Genomic DNA, 20,985 nt, shown 5'->3' with positions numbered 1-20,985 from the left:
TCTCAGACTTGAAGACCTATTTTGTCACATCTTAAAACTCAAAAGTACTTGGCCTGGCCACCTCTACAATTTTAATCAGTGTAGTTACAATGGGTTCTTAGTCTAACATTGTACTTTAAATCAGCCTGCATGCCATTCCACTATTGCCCGTGTACCACCGGTGGTACCTGTACCATCATTTCAGAAATGCTGTTTTAGCCCATTTTTTAGATGTATTGTGATTTTTTTTTTTTTTAATTGTTCCCCCCATTTCTAAAGTAGAATTGTGAGTCCTACCATACAGGGCTCAGAGAACTATTAAAAGCGTTGTAAAATGACAAAATAATCTTTCTAGACTTAAAATGTCCTGATTTGAAATTTCATGGCCCTTCCATGGCTAGAAGTGAGGGCTATGTGTCCCATTGCGAAGCTGGGAATCTCCCCTTTGGAGAAAAGTTTACAGGCATATTGGGGAAATGGGTTTGGAAAGCAGTTGGAACTAGCTTAACATCAGCATTAATAGGGAGCTGTTCCTCAGACCAGCTTGCTTGAATACAAGAACCTAAATGTAAGTCCTCTGAAAATGTAGGATACAAATGCTCTCAATTTCAAATACATACACTTCATTCTCAGAGCTGTGATTTCTCATATATCTATATCTGGCAGTTCTGACTGCTGTAGTGTATTTGGCCTGGTCTGCAAGCCCATTAGTCCTTGCACTGACACCTGGATACTTTGGGGAGAACTCGGGCCTCCTGGGCTAGTGTGGTAAGGAGTATCTTTTGGCTGCCTTTCATTTCTCTCACACTCCTTGGCAGTAACAATTAGCAGAAACAGCATGTACCAGTTGGCTGTGGATGCTTTTAGACACAGTTTAGGAAGGCAGGAAGCTGGTCCCTGGTATCAAAAAGATTGAGAAACGTTGATTTAGAGGAAGGTCTTGTTGTGAGGGTTCATTTGCCCATCACGGTATAGGTCCTGCTCAGCACATTAGCTCTCTGCTTCTGCATGCCTGTTATGTGCACCATGACCATCTAGCTAGGTCCTGACAGTATATTGCTCCTATCACCATATCCTGGAAGTACCTAAGCACAAGAATTGTTTCTCTGCTTACATGAAGAGTCTTACTGCTTCCTACACCAAAACAGTCGTCTTGTGTCCACTTCTTCGTTTACGTTCAAGATGGCAGTGAATTTATCCAACATTGGCAGTTCTGTTCAATGATTTCAGACACTATGCGTCGTCCTGTTATTCCAGTCATCTTTTCTGCTGTTGCTGTGTTGGTGTCTGCTCTCAGCCCCTGAACGGAGTGTATCTCTAGTTGGGTGTCCCTGCTGCCGAGGTTAGTGTTCCTTATAACAGTTCCAGGTTTAGTGTGTGATCTCCTGGGTGATCAGTGCCAGCAGCCTAGAGAGGAGGGTACTGCGGCTGAAATGGTTATTTTCTTCTCCTGGTGGCAGTCCTCAGTGGTTTAGTGTGGAACCACTGTGGAATTCTCAGGTGACACTTTGCGCAGGGACACATTTTGTGCATGAGGTCATTGTGCCAGTTAGCTGCAGCGGGCTTCGAATGGGATGATTTCTAATCTCTTTGATTTGGGGAAAGTTTACCAAAACTCTACGGGCAGAAGCACTTCTGTGCTGAACTGAACTTCCAGGTGATGCAGGGACATATGATGAAATGGACATATGCTACTACTCTTGAAATTTGTCATAAATCCGTGGGGTGGTGCAGCAGACAGATTTGTTGCCTGGGAACATAAGAAGGGCCGTACTGAGTCAGATTAATGGTCCATCTAGCTTAGTATCATGTCTTACAACGGTGGCCAATCCAGGTGCTTCAGAGGGAGTGAACAGAACAGGGCAATGACTGAGTGAGCTATCCTCTGTCGTCCAATCCCAGCTTCTGGCAGGCAGTGGCTAGAGACACCCAGAGCATGGGGTTGCATCCCTGACCTATCCTCCATGATGGACCTATCCTCCAGGTACTTTTTTTGAACGCAGTTATAGTTTTGGCCTCCACAACCTTCCCTGGCAACGAGTTCCACAGGTTGACTGTGCATTGTGTGAAGAAGTCCTTCCAGTTTTGTTTTTTAAACCTGCTGCCTATTAATTTCATTGGGTGACCTGCAATTACTTAAGATCAGAATGTGTCCTAATGGATATAATTCATATTAAGTACATTTTGTATCCCCTGGGATCTGAGGTTGACATAAATATAGTCAGTATTTTGTTAAATACTCAGAGTTGTTGAGAGAAAATAATTCTTCTGGATGATTCGGCTTGTGGTATTTTTTTCTGTGCTGGTCTGACCTGGAGTGTGAGAGTTGCTGGAGGGGGGGAAATTCTCTCTTTTTTTTTTTTTTTTTTTTTTTTTTTTTTTTAATTTTTTTTTTATATGCCTTATTTTCTTTCATTAGGGCAGCAATCACACTATCATGACCCGAGGTCATCTTTCCTATGTCAGACTTTCTCTAGTTCACTACTTGTCTTTTTTTCCCCAACTCATCACAACTATTTTTGATCTAATGCTAAGATTTTACCAAAGTCTTCTTTCCAGCCAAGTTAATCTGAGCTGTATTTGTCTTGAGAGCTTCCCACAGCTGAAAGTGAAGTGCCATTCTCACCCCATCAACCTTACCTCATATGGCTATGCTTGAAATGTATCTCCTTAAAGGCAGAAAGCTAGAGGGGGGAAAATTAAAAAAAATCACCACACACACAATTGGTTAGATAACCAAATATGAAATCCTGCAGATTACACTGAAATATTAATATGATTCTCCACTGCTTTACATCAGGTGTAATCACAGAGTGGGTCAGATAGTATAAACGATGTAGCTCCTTTGACGACACTGCAGTTATGCTGATTTACACCAACTGAAGATTGGTCACAGTGATGGGGTTTAAAACATGAATGGTGTAAACACTCTATGTAGTCATTTACCCCTGTGTAAATTAGGAATAAATGGAATAGTGGAGAATCAGCGCCTTTCTACACAACTACTCACTGGTCAACAGTTAAGTTGCATAAAAACACAAAGCTATTTGAAATATTAAATTTAATAATTTAAAATCTCTACTACTGTTTCAGTTGCTTTTTATATTTCATGGAGGTTTTCTCTTTACCTGAGGCAAAAATAATTTTTTTTTAAACTTGCCAGATAATTCCACCGATAAACCAGCTGCTGCTTGTGTTTTAATTTTTTTAAAATTAAAATTGACAAAGAAATTATGGTTTTATAAACTGGCCATATTGAATGTTGAGAAACTTTTTATTCCCCCACACATACTTCAAGCTACAAAAAATCCTTACTGTGGTAGACCAGAATGGAGCCATTCATAAAATGTATAGTTAATAAATATTATGTCCTTAAATGTGTAAAATTTCACCTACTTATCTGACCCATTGGGAACTTTAAATGATCAGTACCATTATTTTGCCAAAGTATACTTTTAATAATTCCTATTACTATGGTGTCTGGAAAATACCCTGCTATACTGAAATTATAAAGACAATACCTCTTCAGAGTTCTTGTGACTGCAGCCACTAAATGTAATCACTGTTAGTCAGGTCCCTGATTCAGCAGTGCACTGAGGCAGTGCTTAAATCCTATAATGGGGTGTAAGCATGTGCTTGAAGTTAACATACTTGAGTGTTCTGCTGAGTTGGGGTCCTGATTCTGATCTCTCCCACTGATAGATTGCAACAAGTGTAGCTTAAGGTATTATTCCATGTGAGTAAGAGTTGTAATAATCTGATTCATGCGGGTCTTTTGAAAAGACTGTGTGCACCAGTGCTTTGCTCCTTCTGCACTCATAAATGATCTGAAAAAAGGGGTCAACAGTGAGGTGGCAAACTTTGCAGACAATACAAAAATTAGACAAGATCATAAAGTCCAGAGCAGACAGCAGACAACAAACAGTTACAAAGGGATCTCACAAAAATGGGTGACTGAGCAAGAAAATGGCAGATGAAATTCACTGTTGATAAATGCATATTGGAAAATATAATCCCAAATCTGTGTGTGTGTGTAAAAACAATAGGGTCTAAATTAGCTGTGTTCTCTCAAGAAAGATCTCTGAGTCCTTGTGGATAGTGCCATGAAAACATCTGCTCAATGTTCAGCAGCAGTCAAAAAAGCTAACAATGTTAGGAACAATTTGGAAAGGGATAGCAAATCATAGAATATCAGGGTTGGAAGGGACCTCAGGAGGTCATCTAGACCAGTTCCCAACTAAATCATCCCAGCCAGGGCTTTGTCAAGCCTGACCTTAAAAACCTCTAAGGAAGGAGATTCCACCATCTCCCTAGGTAACCCATTCCAGTGCTTCACCACCCTCCTAGTGAAATAGTGTTTCCTAATACCCAACCTAAACCTTCCTCGCTGCAACTTGAGACCATTACTCCTTGTTCTGTCATCTGATACCACTGAGAACTGTCTAAATCCATCCTCTTTGGAACCCCCTTTCAGGTAGCTGAAAGCAGCTATCAAATCCTTCCCGCCCCCCCCCCCCTTCTCTTCTGCAGACTAAATAATCCCAGTTCCCTCAGCCTCTCCTCATAAGTCATGTGTTCCAGTCCCCATATCATTTATGTTGCCCTCTGCTGCACTCTTTCCAATTTTTCCACATCCTTCTTCTAGTGTGGGGACCAAAACTGAACACCGTACTCCAGATGAGGCCTCACCAGTGCCGAATAGAGGGGAACGATCATGTCCCTCGATCTGCTGGCAATGCTCCTACTTATACAGCCCAGAATGCCGTTAGCCTTTTGGCAACCAGGGCACGCTGTTGACTCTCATCCAGCTTCTCGTCCACTGTAACCCCTAGGTTCTCTTCTGCAGAACTGCTGCCTAGCCATTCGGTCCCTAGTCTGTAGCGGTGCATGGGATTCTTCCATCCTAAGTGCAGGACTCTGCACTTGTCCTTGTTGAGCCTCATCAGATTTCTTTTGGCCCAGTCCTCTAATTTGTGTAGGTCCCTCTGTATCATATCCCTACCCTCCAGCGTATCTACCACTCCTCCCAGTTTAGTGTAATCTGCAAATTTGCTGAGGGTGCAATCCACACCATCCTCCAGATCACTAATGAAGATATTGAACTCCAGGATCGACCCTTGGGACACTCTGCTTGATACCGGCTGCCAACTAGACATGGAGCCATTGATTGCTACCCATTGAGCCAGACGATCTAGCCAGCTTTCTATCTACTTTATAGTCCAAAATAGACAAAGTATCATCATGCCACTCTGTAAATCCATGGTACGCCTACATCTTGAATACTGCAAGCTGTTCTGGTTGCTCCATCTCAAAAAAGATATATTAGAGTTGGAAAAGTTATAGAGAAGGGCCACAAAAATGAATAAGTGTATGAAACTGCTTTACTGTGAGGGGAGATTAAAGAGACTGCGACTGTTTGGTTGTCTCTTTCCCAAGCTGAGGGGGGATCTGAGGGAGGGCTGTAAAATCATGAAGGGTATGGAGAATGTGAATAAGGAAGTGTGTGTTACCCTTCACATAACACACAAACCCTGGTCACCCAATGAGATGAATAGGCAGCAGGTCTAAAACAAACATGAGGAAGTACTACTTCACACACTGCACAGTCAATCTGTAGAACTCCTTGCCAGGGATGTTGTGAAGTCCAAAAATATAACTGGATTCAAAAATGAATTGGATAAATTCATGGAGAATAGGTCCATCAATAGCTATTAGCTAAGATGGTCAGGGATGCAATCCCATGCTCTGGGTGTCCCTGAACCTGTGACTTCCAGAAGCTGGGACTGGATGACAGGATAGATCGCTCGATAAATTGCCCTGCTCTGTTCACTCACACTGTAGCATCTGTCATTGGCCACCGTCAGAAACAGGACACTGGGCGAAATGGACCATTGGTCTGATTGAGTATGGCTGTTCTTATGGTAGCAGAGAACCCCCTTTACCAGCTGTCTTGCACTGTTCGTTGTGATAGGTGTATGTGACCAACAACGCATTTATGTGTTGTATACCAAAAGGGAAGCTGAGTCTCCAAGGTTTCACATGTCCTTTGGGCAAAGATGTGATCCACAGGGGGAGTTCTGTCACACCGATCAGCGGGCCTTGTCTTGCTGGTTTTTGGCAGTGCCTCCAGCTGTTGGCTTCCCCAGTGTGTTTACACTGCAGCATACACAAGACATGAGCAAGTGTGTTCACTGCAGCCTGGTGACATACACCAACAACTGTTGTGGAATCAGTGAGATTGGGTCCATGTTTAATACTGTGAAATAAAAATAGTCCGTGCTACTTTGGAGTTGCTTAGGCTCTGCTATCTCAGCCTTTTCCTGAACAGGATACATGAAACCTCTTAGATTTCTGTGGGTTTTTTTTTTTTTTTTAAAGTTTTTAGTTACATTTTATAGACAAGCTGGAGTATCTGACTAGATACTTACATGGCTCACTGTAGTATCTGAGCACCTCCCTATCTCACAAGGATAAGATCTGTGAAGTGGACTCCCCCATTTTACAGATGGGGAAACTGAGGCACAAGAAGCTGAAGTGACTTGGCCAAGGTGACACAAGAAATCTGAAACTGAGCTGGGAGTTGAACCTAGTTCTCCTAAGTCCAAGTCCAGTGCCCTATGCTGTTATACCATCCCTCATTCCCATACCAGAAAGGTGTGTCTTTTAGGACTTCAAGCCAGTAGATTATAAAGATTCCCTTTTGAAAGGGAGCTAGCTTTGTATTCGTAAAGAAGAATACAATAGTTGGGGGACCTCTCTGAAGTAGAATGGAAGAGTTTTCTGTCCCTGCTGGTCATAGCCTCTTGTGTTCACAAGTAAATTGTTTGTTTTATATCCAAGGGAAAAATACATTTAAGATAACTATCTGATTTATAAACACACAAACCAGGCCATTCAGAGTGAAGCGAGATTGAGCAGCTCATACTGCATGTCTTGCAGGCCATATGTGAATTTCTGTTGAGAAAAGTAGACAAAATGAACCCAATGAGGAATTGGTCACATTATGTATAATTTTTTTTTCCTCAACAAAAATTCAGATATGGGCTGCAAGGTAATCAATTCCTCATTAGGATTTAATCTGGTTAATTTCCCCTTTCATTTAGTATCTGAACCCCTCTCAAATATTTAAAAGTAGAAATAACTTCTCTTCCTTCCTTATTAGCCTTTGGAAGAAACAGCTTGATTAGTTTGCAGGGTTTTTGTGTTTGTGTGGGTAACAGAATGAGGAAAAAGCTCAGTCAAATCACTATGGTTTTGCATTCAGCTCTGGGAGTGGCGAGGGCCAGAGTGACTCGCCTCTGCAGGGGAAGGGAGTGCCAGAACCTGGGTCCCACTCCAGTTACTATTGTGTGTCTCACTTTGATGAACCTCCTGCACTGCAGAAGACCTCCCAAGAGTTTCATTGTTCCAGTGGAACATAGCTGTCATGGAAGGAGTAGTGGTCAGGTAGCCAGATCTGGTCCCATGGAGGAGCCAGTGCAGGGAGGGGTGTATTGGTGATGTGCTCGTGGCAATCTGTGTTGCACCAGCTGTAGTCTGTTCAGGATATGTGGTGTCAGCTATAGATATGAGAAGCAGAAGCTTAGAGGTCACGAGTGCTTGGATCAGGATGGCCAGGTTTGTGCCCAATAAGATTGGATGCTATCTGCTGGGCAGTCGCAAACGGAAGAAGCGTGTCTTTTGCTGCTGTTGGTGTTCGGATAGCCAGTAGCCCTGAGTCCAAAGGGACCCCAAGTCTGCAGACTGATATAGTCTGAAGGCAGCTGCCCTCACAACTGAGACATGTTGTTCTAAAGGAGGCAGACTCTTCAGCTGAAAGCTGTGTCTGAAGAGTAGAGGGCACGGTTAGCTTCTGCAGGGGACTTGTTACCCAATTCCCACTTTTCTGTATACAGGTCTCATTTTGCAGTGAGTAGAGGTCTTATTTCTTAGGAGGGGGAGTCCATGTTTCACAGTCAGTGCTGAACTGACCTCCCTTCAGAGTTCTGCTAATGTCGCTTATGTTTTGGCCAATAGGCATTGCTGTTAAGTGACTTGATGTTCACAATCCCCTTTCCTCCTTGGAGCCTTTCCATGCTTTCAGCCCCTACTGACTTCATTGACTGCAAAGGGATTGCTATTTTAAACTTGGTTCTCTCATTGGAAGAGCTGTCTGCTACCCACATAGGTTGCTTGAGCTGGCTGAATGTCTCTACATTAAGTCTAAAGCTTATTTGGGTTTCTTCCCGATTTTCAAAACATGTTTAAAATGGGAAGAATAATAGTCATATCGGAAACTTCTGATTTATTATCTGTGTTCTCTAGCAACGTTGTACATTTTTATTAACTTGCGTTGGTTGCGTCTCAGTCTGATAATCAGTGCTGTCACATCAGCTTCTCTGCTCTTCTTATCACAATCATCTTCTCTCCTGTCATAAATTATAAAGGTATACAAACCACTAGTAGTGTTTACTCTCAGCGTGAAGGACTGAATGAAGTTCTTTGCAATAAAGTATTTCAATTAAACGTGTAACAAGGCAGTACTTTTGCTCTAGCATGGCTTATTTGCATAAATACATTCTTCACCGCCTCTGTGATTAGGCTAAATAGCCAAAAGGTGGCAGCACTCCATCTGTTTAGTTGTTCTGTATTTTGCAGAGAAACAACATTTTTCTTTTAAAACATGTTTTAGAAACCTTCCTTCAGTTTTCACCTTCCCACTATAACTTCCGACGTTTGTATTAAACAGAGCTGTTCTGCATCTCGCAAACTTTCCAACCCTGAAAGTGATTCCATTTATATGTTAGGCAGGCTTTCTGAGTCAGAGGTTCTAAATGTGTCCTATTTTATGGAAACAAACATTCAAACAGATCGTCTTAATTTTAAAAGATTCCTTTCTTGCATTGTAGACTGAGCAGTGATTCCTAAATTGTAGACCTAAACTGTGAGTAGTATGACAAATACAATCTAGAAAAATTAATACTTCTCAGTGCTATAGTAACTTGCAATGGTGATCTCAGAACACTTTATATATTCTAAGCCTCACCCCATGTGAGTTGGGCTTGAATTTTCCCTAGTTTAGTGCTGGGGAAACTGTGTCTGAGGCCTTGCCTACACTAAAGGGAAAAGTTGATCTAAGCTACGCAATTTGAGTTATGTGAATAGTGTAACTCAAATTGACGTAGCTTAGATCTACTTACTGCGTGGTCCACACTATGCAACGTTGACGGGAGACACTCTCCCATCAACCCCCTCCCCCCCCCTTACTCTTCTCGACCGATGGAGTACAGGAGTTGATGGGAGAGCAATCTGCCGTCAATTTAGCGGGTCTTCGCTAGACCTGCTAAATCCACTGCTGATGCATTGATCATGTGTTGATCCCCGATTAAGTATAGACAAGCCCTGGGGTTAAGTTTGCTTTGCTCAGGGTCACTCAGGAAGATGTTGTCAGTTGGGACTTGTGCTCCTAACTCTCTCAGAAGCTTTTGAATTCCACCCAAAATCCGCATCTCCTCTCAGTTAGGTACTTTAACAACAAGACCATCCCTGGCAGGAGCTTTAGAATGTAATGTGCAAAGTGGAGACCAGTAAAGAAACTTAAAAAGAAGAGTGGTCAGAGGTGAGGAACAAGAGTTCTGTGGTAGTTATAAAAAAACAAAATCCATAAAACAAATTAATACTGTGGCACTGTATGTCCTTTAGGAAATAAGTCGGGATCGATCATACTAGAACTGAACTTTCTGAGGTGCTTCCCCTGGCATGGCTTCAGCCTCACTGAGAACTATGCAGAGTAGGGAGTCTGATTTACCTGATTATCCCATGGGAGGTCCTCTGCTTTTTTGGAATAGCAAAACCTTCTCAGGTTTTCCCTCCACTTCACACTACTTCCCTTCTTCCAAATTTTCCTTTTGCCCACCGTTAAGCCACTGTGCCCTCCTGACCCTATGTTGTAGTTACCGTTCTTATGGATTTAGGCGTGGCTGAGACTCCCTTTAGACTAGTCAGTCCTGCTTCTAAATCGACTACTAGAGGGTTCCAGTGGATTCTAGCACTCAGCAGGTATGTACCTTACTGCCTGAGTTGGATGCTAAGTCCATGATGTTGGACTTTTGTCAAAATCTCACTTATGTAGGGTGGGATTTTTCAGAAGTGCTCAGCTTTTTTTTTTTTCCTTTTGCTTTTTTTCCCCTCTTCCTCCAAAAACCCAGCGGGGTTTATGGTTCCCAAGCATAGGGCTGATGGAGCAGCGGCTTGGGGGACAGCCGGCGGGGCCGGATTGGCCCAGCTCAGCACAGCTCAGCTCAGCTCCTACTGAAGTCAACAGATTGACTTTTTTCTACGAAATTTTTTTCCCATTAGAAAATGTGGTTTCCCCAAATCTAGAAACTGAAAATGGATAGTCTTTTGGTCTTCAACAACTGACACAAAACATTGTAAGTCAAAATGAAAATTTTCACCCCAGCTCTAGCAATTGCTGTTGATGTCAGAGTTAGGCCAAGTGCTTTTTGAAAATCCCACCCATATGGCATGTCCTTACTGTGGATAGCAAGCCTACTCCATTCTTCCTCTTTTCTCTTAGAGTTGAGACCCATTCCTCTCTCAGGACTAAGACTCTCTGTTCCATCCAATAGCTCCAGCTTTCTCCACTATGGGACAGCGTAGCTTGCTCTACCTAGCAGCCATGGTATGCTGGTAGGATGATAAGCAATTCTCCCCCTTTTCCCCATCTCCAATAAAACTCGTGAAGATTTTCACCAGTTTTGTTTCCAGTTTTGTTTCTTTGTGCAACCGCTGTCCCAAATTTAACTTCCTCCCTCCCCGTCCCCCTCCCCAAAAGTTTAGGAGTCTGAACTTTTTTTTTTTTTTTTTAATGAAAATTTGCAATGCATCTTTCATGCCAAATTTTGGCCAAAGGGAGTCTTTTGACAACCTGAGAAGGGCAGGAAAGTCAGAGTCAGGAGGTGGTGTTTCTGGTGTAATTGCTAGTCTCCCAGTGACATTGTCGTGTGGGTTCAATCTGGCGAATTGTTGTAGCTGATCGCTGATCTCGTTGAGCGATAAGCCGTATGCATTGGTTTGAACCCCTAGCCATTGTCATCAAGTGGCCTCCAGCTCTGCATTACAACCAGCTCAGTATCAGCCTGTCCAGGTGAGGCATTGAGCAGGTGGAAATTGTCCGATATTTGGGCAGGGTCATATTGCTGGAGGAGAAGATGTGGATGTGGATGCTTGTATAGAAGCAGCTGCTGCCAATGGCCTTTGTTGGGGGCTTTGTGACATCAAACTTGCCGTGAAGTTGAGGATCTGTAGCACCACCGTTATGCAAATGCTATCGTAAGGCCATGAACATGGGCTCCGAGGAGGACTGAAGAACACTGGATTTACGTTTTTGATTCTTGTCGACTTTAGCTGCTGCATATCAAGTGGCAGGACATGCTCAGAAATGAGGATATTTGGAGCCAACCTCAGCAACTGCCTCCATCAGCACTAGTTTGGTTTGGACACTTTCTTGGTGTGGACATATTATTAGACTGGAAGACCAGCAGCTTCTGACGCGTGTGTACCAAGGAATGCTGCTACATGGCTGGTAATCAGGTGGGCGTTGAAAGCTGTGGGGATGTGACAGGATTGCCAGTGATGGACATAAACTGAGTTTACCAGCTGACCACCTTAGGCCTCTTTCCAGAGACGGATCCAGGTGCTGCTCAATTTGCAAGGAGGCCATGTGCCTTTGGGATTTGCCATGATGATGATGGCCAAGGTAACTGAAGTACTAGTTCTGGCCATTCAACCTGTATCTCCTTCTGCAGGTTTTGGTGAAAGCATAAAGATTGACATATGCTGTAAACAGTTAAGGATCCTCAGAAACTAGACACTGTTACTGTAAACCGTATAAAACGCTAAAGATATGAGCATTTGAGTTTGTCCTGAACTGTGCAATGCAGGTGCCTTGAATGGTAATGTCCAAAGACAGCTGTTCACTGCAGTTTGTCTGCTGGAGGCTTGTCACTCGCTGATTAGCAGCTGGTAATGCTGCTCTTGGAAAAGCTCTGTAGTCAATCAGCAGCTGGAGGGGGACACCTGAGGGGAAGTGGAGGGAGATGTTTCTCTCCCTCTCATAATAAAAGTTCTTACAGCTGAAGATTTTCATGATGTTTCTCATGCGATCTGTATGTAATGGTGCAGTGTCACTCAAGGTAGCTTAAAGGGACTGTTGGATTAAAACCATATTTAAAAAGCCCCAAACTTGCCAGTGTTACATATGCTGTTTTAGATTATTCGAATAGAATTTTAAAAACTAAATCTTCCCTTTACCATTCATTTGCCTTGTCTGCATTTCACTCCTTGTGGGCAGTTCTGTTCTTTTTCCCCTAGTCGCTGTCACTCTTTGGTTACGCTACGTTACCACAATACTGCAATGTTTGGAAAGTGGGGCAATGTTTAAAACTGGACGGGAAAGAATTTTTGAAAATATTCTTATTGATGTTATGTTTATAAAACACATTCATAAACATGTGCATCATATGCATCTGATGAAGTGAGCTGTAGCTCACGAAAGCTTATGCTCAAATAAAATTGTTAGTCTCTAAGGTGCCACAAGTACTCCTTTTCTTTATTCATAAACGCACAAACTCTGGGTCCTAAATTAATTGATATTGCTTCTTTAAAAGAGGATCTTATCCTCTGACATATTGGCAGAGCAGTTTGTGAGGAAGCCTCTGTAAGAATAGACTTTTTGTGAAGTAATCAAGGGAGAAACACGTGTATTAGGTTTCTATTTGGTCTGAAAATTCAGTGCCATCTGTTCCAGATGTTTTCAGCTGCATTTATAGCAAGCAACTGCTGTGCTGTTTAAAAAAAAAAAAAGTTTATTTTACACTCTTTCTCTCACACCCATTGCATATAGACGGCGAGCCATGGAATCAGTTCCTTTGTGTGCATAACAAAAGTTGCACAAATAGTGTTGAATAATTTAATGTGAACTCTGGAGCAAGGCTTTTGTGCGTGTGTGCTGGCTTTGTATTTTTAGCTGCTAATGCTAGCTTGTAGAGAATGCTAAATCTTATCTCATCGTGCAGCGGAACAGCAGCTTGTAAAATGGTACGATGTTCATACATTGTAAAATCATAGGAATTTATTCTCCAGAACAGAGTTCTGGTTACCTGCTACATACAGTATGTGAGGAAACTATCAGACTATACTAACTAGAGATTGGGCCCTGTGCTGCAAAGTTCAGAATTGGATCCGAACTTTGTGGGTGCCAGGGTCTGGGGTGTTGGATTGGGCTCATCTTTAGAATTAAACATGTCAGATGGTGCTCTAGTAATTATTGTTCTACAGTAATCCAGAAGAAACAAATGCACTGTGGGTGTTCACTTATTGGTTTTGAATCTGGCCCCCTCTCCTCTGCCCCTCCCCCTATATGAAATATCCGGGAATCGTGCTGTGCGAAGTGAGCTTTTCTTAATTGGAAACTAATAGCTAAAGGCTACAATAATGTGGATGTTACTAACAGTCCAAGATGGAGGAAAACCCAGCTGTTGATGGGAGAATTGCTGGTAAACTGTTAGCTGGAAAATGGAGAGACAAGGGGGAATTATGAAGCTTATTGGCTTATAAAATTCTTGGAATGGTTTTTGCTCCGAGAAAGCTTGACATCAAGATTACTCTGAGCTCTTGAAGAGCTAAATCAATTTACTGGTAGCTGCTATTGCTTTTAGAGCACCCTTTTGCGGGGCATGATTAGAAGACCTGATAATGTGTTAGTATGTTTTCCAGGGATTCGCCCACTTTGGGCTGGCCCTCTCAGCCTTTGCAGGAAAGGGTGCAATGTTTTATTTCCCAAATGCACCTGTCTTTCACAGTTGGTAGAAAACTTTAGGCCACAGTTCTGCAGCGTTACACCCTCTGAAAAGCCTCATTGACTTCAGTGCTGCTTGCAGTGTGTAAATTAAGAATGTGTATTTGACAATTATCACTGAATGGTTTCCCTATCCTAAGAATGGTAAAGGTTGACAAATGTTTACTTATCTACATTAAATATGATTAAAGTATTAGTATAGTATGTTACAGGCTTCCTTTAATTTTGACTGTAACTCTTGATATTTGCTAGTCAGAAGTAGGTTTACAAACACTCGCTTGGGAAGTTTCAGCAATCTTATTTAGTGGTGAAATTGTATAGTGAAAATCACGTTTAATGCAACAGGAGGGCTTCCTGGCATTGTTATAAAATTAGGAACAAATTGAGAGGTGAGGGGAGAAGGAAAAGGGGAGAGAAATGAAAGAGAGAAATTTAGAAAATCAGTACATGAATGAATGGCTGGCACACGCACACACGACTGCTGTGATGGCCTGACTTGCTGTAGCTTGGTCTCTGGATAATCCTCAGATGTCAGATTTCCTTAAGGCCAACATGTGACACAAAGCTTGCCTCTCCACAGAGAAGTGTGCTTTGCTGGTATTAAGAGGCTAGCTGATGCCTCATCTCTCATCGTGCATGAGAATGTGTGTGTCTGTCTGTATGCACTATGTGTGTCTGTGTGTGTAGGTGGTTCTACAGGCAGTGTGTTTTAGAAGAGCTTTTAAGTGAAACCGGATTTCCACAAGCTATTGGCTAGTGTATAGACACACCAAACTACTATGGGCGTCTTTTTTTAAAGAAAAGACTCCTAGCTGGGATTACCTTTCTCATACCTGCCACCCCTGGTGCCCTCTCAAGGTTAGAATTCGAGCTACATGGGACCAGCTTAATACCAAGCGCCATTCAAAAGGAGCTGCATGAAGGAACAGCAGACACAGAAAGAAGAGCAACTGCACCCACCCAATAACATGAACAATAGTTTGCAGGTTAACCTGCCCAAGAGTTGGGCTGGTTCAAATAGCTCACTCCAGGAGAAGTCTGAGCACTCTTTTTTTCTTTTCTATTACTACAGAATGGAGGATGAGGCAGTGCTGGACAGAGGGGCTTCCTTCCTTAAGCATGTATGCGACGACGAAGAAGTGGAAGGTAAGAGATCTATATTTCTTAGGTTAATGTGTCTCTTTAAAATGTATATATTAGAGCAAAACAAATGGCCACAGGCAGATTCAGTGAAAAGGGATCGTTCTTTTTCTGAACAATTAATCCTAAAAACGATTGAAATGGTGGCAGGCAGAATTAGCATGGTCCTGACTTTTTACACCTAAAGAATCCTGTTTTCAAAGTGAGAGTTAATATGCTGCTGGCATTCTTTCTTTATTTCCAAAATAACATTCACTTGCCTCCACAGAATAACCCTGAAATGCTGTGTGGTGTTTGGTGTTTTTTTTTGTTTTTTTTTGTTTTTTTTTTTTATAATATGAATGCATTTCGCAGCACTTGTGAATCAGTATTGCACCTTGTATGGCATACGTTGGCAGGCATCACAAATGGAGGAGACCCTTGCACAAAATGATCCCAGCTGAGTCCGTATCGAATGCTGGCTCTTGGGCACCAGACTCAGGACACTAAGAGGATCATTTTCTGTGGGATTCTTTCAGCTTAGAAGAAATACAGGCCATGACTTTCTGTGAGAAAAGGGACTTGTTTAACTAGGCCAAGAGTTGCCCCATATTTAAAGAAATGAACAAGAGTGTCTGAAATTTTTTGTTTGCATAAACTAAATATATTTGTGTAACTCCCCCAAAGTATGAAAATAGTTTTGGAAAATATCTGCCAAATAAGGTGATTGGGTCTCTGAATGTAACTATCAAGCTTCCAGCAATTCAAAACAATCATTTAAATGAAAAATAGCTTGGAAACTGCAAGGTATGAGAAGCACAGTGTTTTGTTTCCTCGACTAATGTCAGCTGTGCTCTATAGCTATAAAAATCACCCTGTTGGTTTTAACTAGGCCATTTACTGTCCATAAGGGTTGGGGTGAGGAGGTCTCCTGTTAGAGGAGACTGACCCCAGGGGTGTGAAAGCTTTGGCACAGAACGTAAACATGTAATTTTTTTGTTTAAACATTTCTCCATATTTTAAAGCCTAAAATGGGGACAATCCCTGTAACTGCAGGTGGAAACAAGGTAAATAAAACCTACCGTCTGGCCCCCGATAATAAACCACAGTTATAGCTGTAAGGAGCAGAGCAGCAAAAAGGTCATGCCAACCACCTAAAGGTGCATTAAAAATGGAAGGGTTTTGAGTGGTTGTTAAGACTATGATTTTCTGTCTGACCCTTAATAGTCTTTTCAGGCGAGTATCCAAATTTGATCTATCATTAAAGAATCACAGTCCAATTGTTATCACCTTGCTGGGGGCAGGGAGTAAGAGGAGGTGAAAAGAGATGAAGTGTCTATATTATTCCTCATCACAGGAGGCTGGGAACTGTAATTCCATGTCTGAGCCTTTTGATAGTTATACAACCCAAAGTCTGACTCTAACGCCTTTGTTCTCGTTAATGGCAGTGCCTAGGTACTAGAGCAAAACTTCGTAAACACCCCCAGATAACTAGTTAAGGAAGCTAGCACGTGGACATTTTTGAATACTTGCAGTGTTGTATCGGAAGAGGAACAGGTGTGCTAATGTGAAAAGACTTCAAGTTGCCACTTTGCCTTTCTGCTGTTCTTTGGGGCATGGGTTGTCGTCTTTGTACGTCCTTTGACAGCACCGGGCACATTTTGGGCACTTTGCCCAAATAATTATTCGTGTAGCGTTGGCCTTTTGTATACGTTGCATTTGCCTAACCAAGAATGCACCACACATGCGTGTGCCTAACCTACCTGTAACTGTAATGCTGGTGGGAATTATACGAGAGCATATGCCCCTATGGCATGTTCCCAGACTTGGAAGATAATTTAAGACATCTGTGTGTAGCTGGCCATTTCCCGCTTATTGTCATGGTGAACTTATCATTTCACTTCTGATGTTCATGGGTAAATGCTACCTGCCTACCTTGCATGAATATCAAAAGGGCATAAGTAATAACTACAACACATTTTTGTTATGAAGAGCTGCTTTGTTGGCGGCTGGCCGAGATTGTATAGAGATGCTCGGAAATATGGCTCAGCATAGTTTACTGAGGCTACTTCCCGATTCCATTTCAGAGAATGGGAAAATGTAAGCATTAGTGTGAGAATGAGGAACAAACAGAGCTCCAGGGTCAAGTTCTTTGAAAAAGAAAAGCAGCCCCATTTATCTACAGCACTGTACATTCCTTTCTTAAAAGGTAGTGACGTATTCCTAAAATTCCACTAAATTAGGAATCTAAATAGGTGTGACACACAGAATACTTAATAACCTGGTTTGGAACAAGGGAAAAAGTAAAGCTCCACCTTATCCCTTGTGATAAGATCTTGCCTCTCTAACTCCCCTCAAGCCAGTAGTAGCTCTGACTTCATAGTGGGGTGGAAGGTACTTGATTTCAAGTTTGGCAACTCAGTTAAACCTGTAAAGGAGGAGGGGCACTCTGACAGGGTTCAGGTATGTAGGGGAATGTGGCCTGCATTTCCAGAAGTTTTCCCCCACCCTGTATCCATCTACTTTAATAAGTTAGGGGTACCATGGAGATGGATGCAGTATTGGAACCCGACTAGAATAGAATTCTCTGTTACACTGGAAATTTATGTCTGTGGATCTCATCAATGTTAAGGGGAGTTACCTACATAAACATCTGTACACATGAATCAGAGAAACATGTGGAACTTAATTAGGGACTTTGCAACAAGAGAAACTTTAATAAAAAACCTCCCAACCCCTAAAACCATTTGCCATTTTTGCTAAACCCTTTTTTCTTTTGCTTGCACCTGTTGTGATGTCTGTGGATTTGTGTTATCACACATTTGGGGGAAAAAGTTGTGTGATGGCATAAAATGCTACCCTTAATTTTGCTTCACTCAAAACGTCACTCATTTTGCAGTAACAAAGACTTTGTGAATTACTGATGTATTTATTTTTTTTATGTAGTATAAATGAACAAGTGAAATTAAAAATATAAGCAAGGAATAATCCACCACAGAATGTACTTTGCTGATTTGTTTTGATAATTTAGTTTAGTTTAAATTGGACAATAGCAGAGGGAACTGCATTTTTGTCTCTTCAAAACCGCCACAGACTTTGATTTTGCTGTTGCAGAATTAGGAGTGATTACTTAAATTATAAGCTCTTTGGGGCAGGAACTGTCTTTTTTGTTTTGTTTTCTATCTGTAGAGCACCTAGGACGGTGGCGGAGCCCCAGATATGGACAAGGCCCTCAGTGCTACCACAATACAAATAGTAAATAATAATAATGGTTTGGATTTCGATTCTGGTTTTTATGTGAACCTTCAAATGTTGAGAGGGTTCAGATAAAAGATTTCCATTTCAGCTCCTCTCTAGTTTTAATTCCCTGTTATGCTTTGTTTACTATTAAATATGCTGTAGTACAGCTCGGATAAGCTCTCAAGTCTTGATTCAATACAATGCAGTAGAACTTGTCTTAAAGTGGTCTGCTAGGAGGATCCTTGCCATGATACCACCTTTCTAACATTTGATAGCTTGACACTAGTAAATCTACCAGCATGTTTACCATCTGTCTTTTTTCAACTTATGGCTATCTTCTTTGTCTGTAGGCAAGATGTCATTCTAGTCTGCTGCAAATGTCTTTTCTCTGTTGGCAGGGTAGTTGGCAGACTTCAGTGTTATCTTAAAATGTGCTGGTTTCGTGTATGACATCAGTGCTTTCTCACTTCCACTGCTGTGATGCTTTAATGTCTTATTTGAAGGGCTCTGATTTAAAAACTTGGGTCAAAATTTGGATGATTGTAAAATGATTTTATTTAAAATGGTGCTTGTCCAAATGTGCATTTTAAAAAGGGTTTTCCGTTCTGTCTTAAAAAAAAAAAAAAAGTACACCTTTGGGAAGTGTCATAGAGTTTAGGGCCAGAATGGACCACCAGATCATCTAATCTGACCTCCTGAATAGCACAGGCCACCCGCATGTTAAACACTGAAAGTCCTTTGAGGATGAAAAGGCATTGTATAAGTGCTGAGTGGCCTTTCTTTTAAAGGAATATTAAATTCTCCAGTGACAGAGCCTAGTAGTACAAATTATTTTACATCAAATCTGACGAAAGTGTTTTGTAATATCATAATGGTAATAACATGGCTCTTTTAACCCCTGTTTTCAAGGGAGAAGATAGGAATTGCTGATTTCCTTAATTAAAGGCAAGGAGCAAACACTCAGCCAGCATTAAAAACACTTAATATGGTATTAAATGATCAATTTAAAAACAATCCATCTCTGTGCAAAAGTGACACGAATGAGATGCGCACCTGCTCTCCAACTTGGCGACTAACCAAACTTGGCTGAAGGCCACGCTAGTTGAAATGGTGACAGTCAGACTGAGGCATTGTGCCCCTTGTCTGCTGGTGTGAATAAGTGTTCCAAGTGGAGGGCTTCGGATGTACTAATGGAGGCAAAACCAGAGCGCCAGGCCTGCCAAGGGAGCTGCCTGCACAGACTCCAGCTTGAGAGGCAAATTTGCTGGGACTGTGCAGGCTGATCCCTTTTCAGGATCAGGGCCCAAACTGTTTAGCTGTATGCGTAATATATATTTACTGTGTGTCGAGTAGGGGTACTCAATCTTTTTCTTTGCGTTTCCTCCCCTGCAACATGCTATAAAAACTCCACGGCCCACCTGTACTGCCACAACTGATTTTCTGCATGTAAAAGCCAGGGCCGGTGTTAGGGTTTAGCAGGCAGGGCCATTGCCTGGGGCCTTGCAAAGCTACCTTGCTCAGGCTTCGGGTTTAGCCCCAGGTGGCATGGCTCAGGGCCCCGGGCTTCAGCCCTGCACAGCGGGGCTTTGACTTTCTGCCTTGGGCCCTAGTGAATCCAACACTGGCCCTGCTTGGTGGAACCCCTGAAACCTGCTTGTGGCCTCCCAGGGGGTGCCGGACCCCTGGTTGAGACCCGCTGGTGTATGGGACCGTGCTATGGCCAGCTTACCCCATCAGGTTATGTGTCTGCTGCTTCAGTTTCTCTCTGAGAAGTACATGTAGACTTGCGGTTGATGTCACATCCCCTTCTTTGGCTCTGATTTGCTAAGAAAACATAACAGTTCAAACATAACCGACAGTACAAATCTACCAGCCCTCTCCCCAGGCTCTGGAGTTTCTTCCCCAAACCATTTCCTAGCTGAGACTTGTTCTGCTCCCACTTGGCTAGTATGGATTCCACTGGCCCTGGGCTCTCCTCTTTCTGTGAATAGATGCTCTCTTACAATAAGTACTGCACCCCAGCTGTTCTCATGGGACCCCGGTCATTTGACTCAGCTGCAGGCCAGAACCTGGAAACAGGACACTGGGACATACACGTACCCAGGAACCATGAGTAACATTTGCTTAGCGGGATCTCAAATTGCTCTACGGGGATTTTGCAAACTCTTTCTGTTGGAATCCCTTCCCCGCTTGCTGGCATGTCTGCCTCTGGGGTGAGACCCAGCAGCTCTTCATTAGTGCCCTACAACACTACATGACCGCTTAGGACAGAAAATGATGAGTATATAAAATTTGCTTGTCTCTGCTGTGCATGATACCGCATCCCTTTCTGAATTCCTTCAGGTTATTTTTAAACAAAAAACCTAAAATGCATATGAAGAAGGTCAGACTAAATGATCACAATGGTCTCTTCTGGTCTTGGACTCTGAATCTAGGAAAATTTAAAATATGGCAGGGAGGTCCAGTCATGGCTGTGGAATTTCTAATGGAAGACGGAGTTGTATTTTAGTGACTTTTCATTTGGTTCACTGCCATCCTGGGCTCACTTTTTATTTCCTTCTCATTAATGATATAGAAATAAATACTGAGAAGTCACCTAAGCCAATAACTGCTAAAGGCAAAGAAAGACCAATTAAAACTGATAATCTGTGCAAAACTTCAAAACCTATAGAAACGAAGTGAAGCTATTCTTAATTATACCTGATAAGTGACAAAACTTATCAAATAAACAAAACAAAAAAGCCTCCTGGGAAGTGAAAGGTAAAAATTAACAGGCAATTGACTGACTGACTGAATGAATAGAGCTG

At 42.2% G+C, this 20,985-nt stretch overlaps 1 protein-coding gene across 10 annotated transcripts in view; it reads left to right on the top strand.

The window, feature by feature from the left end:
• SLC4A4 (solute carrier family 4 member 4) overlaps positions 1–20,985 on the top strand; it is a 257,343-nt gene that overhangs the window by 17,232 nt on the left and 219,126 nt on the right. For all 10 annotated transcript variants that reach the window (XM_043545163.1, XM_037896687.2, XM_043545166.1 and 7 more), the window contains exon 2: positions 14,892–14,965. In XM_043545163.1, coding sequence (XP_043401098.1) covers positions 14,893–14,965 — 73 coding nt within the window. In that variant the 5' untranslated portion in view covers position 14,892. The remainder of the gene's footprint in view (positions 1–14,891; positions 14,966–20,985) is intronic.

This window comes from Chelonia mydas, chromosome 4 (assembly GCF_015237465.2).
Source record: "Chelonia mydas isolate rCheMyd1 chromosome 4, rCheMyd1.pri.v2, whole genome shotgun sequence".
Taxonomy (NCBI): domain Eukaryota; kingdom Metazoa; phylum Chordata; order Testudines; family Cheloniidae; genus Chelonia; species Chelonia mydas.
The sequence above is the reverse complement of the archived record's forward strand: the minus strand, read 5'-3'. Positions and strand labels throughout refer to the sequence as shown.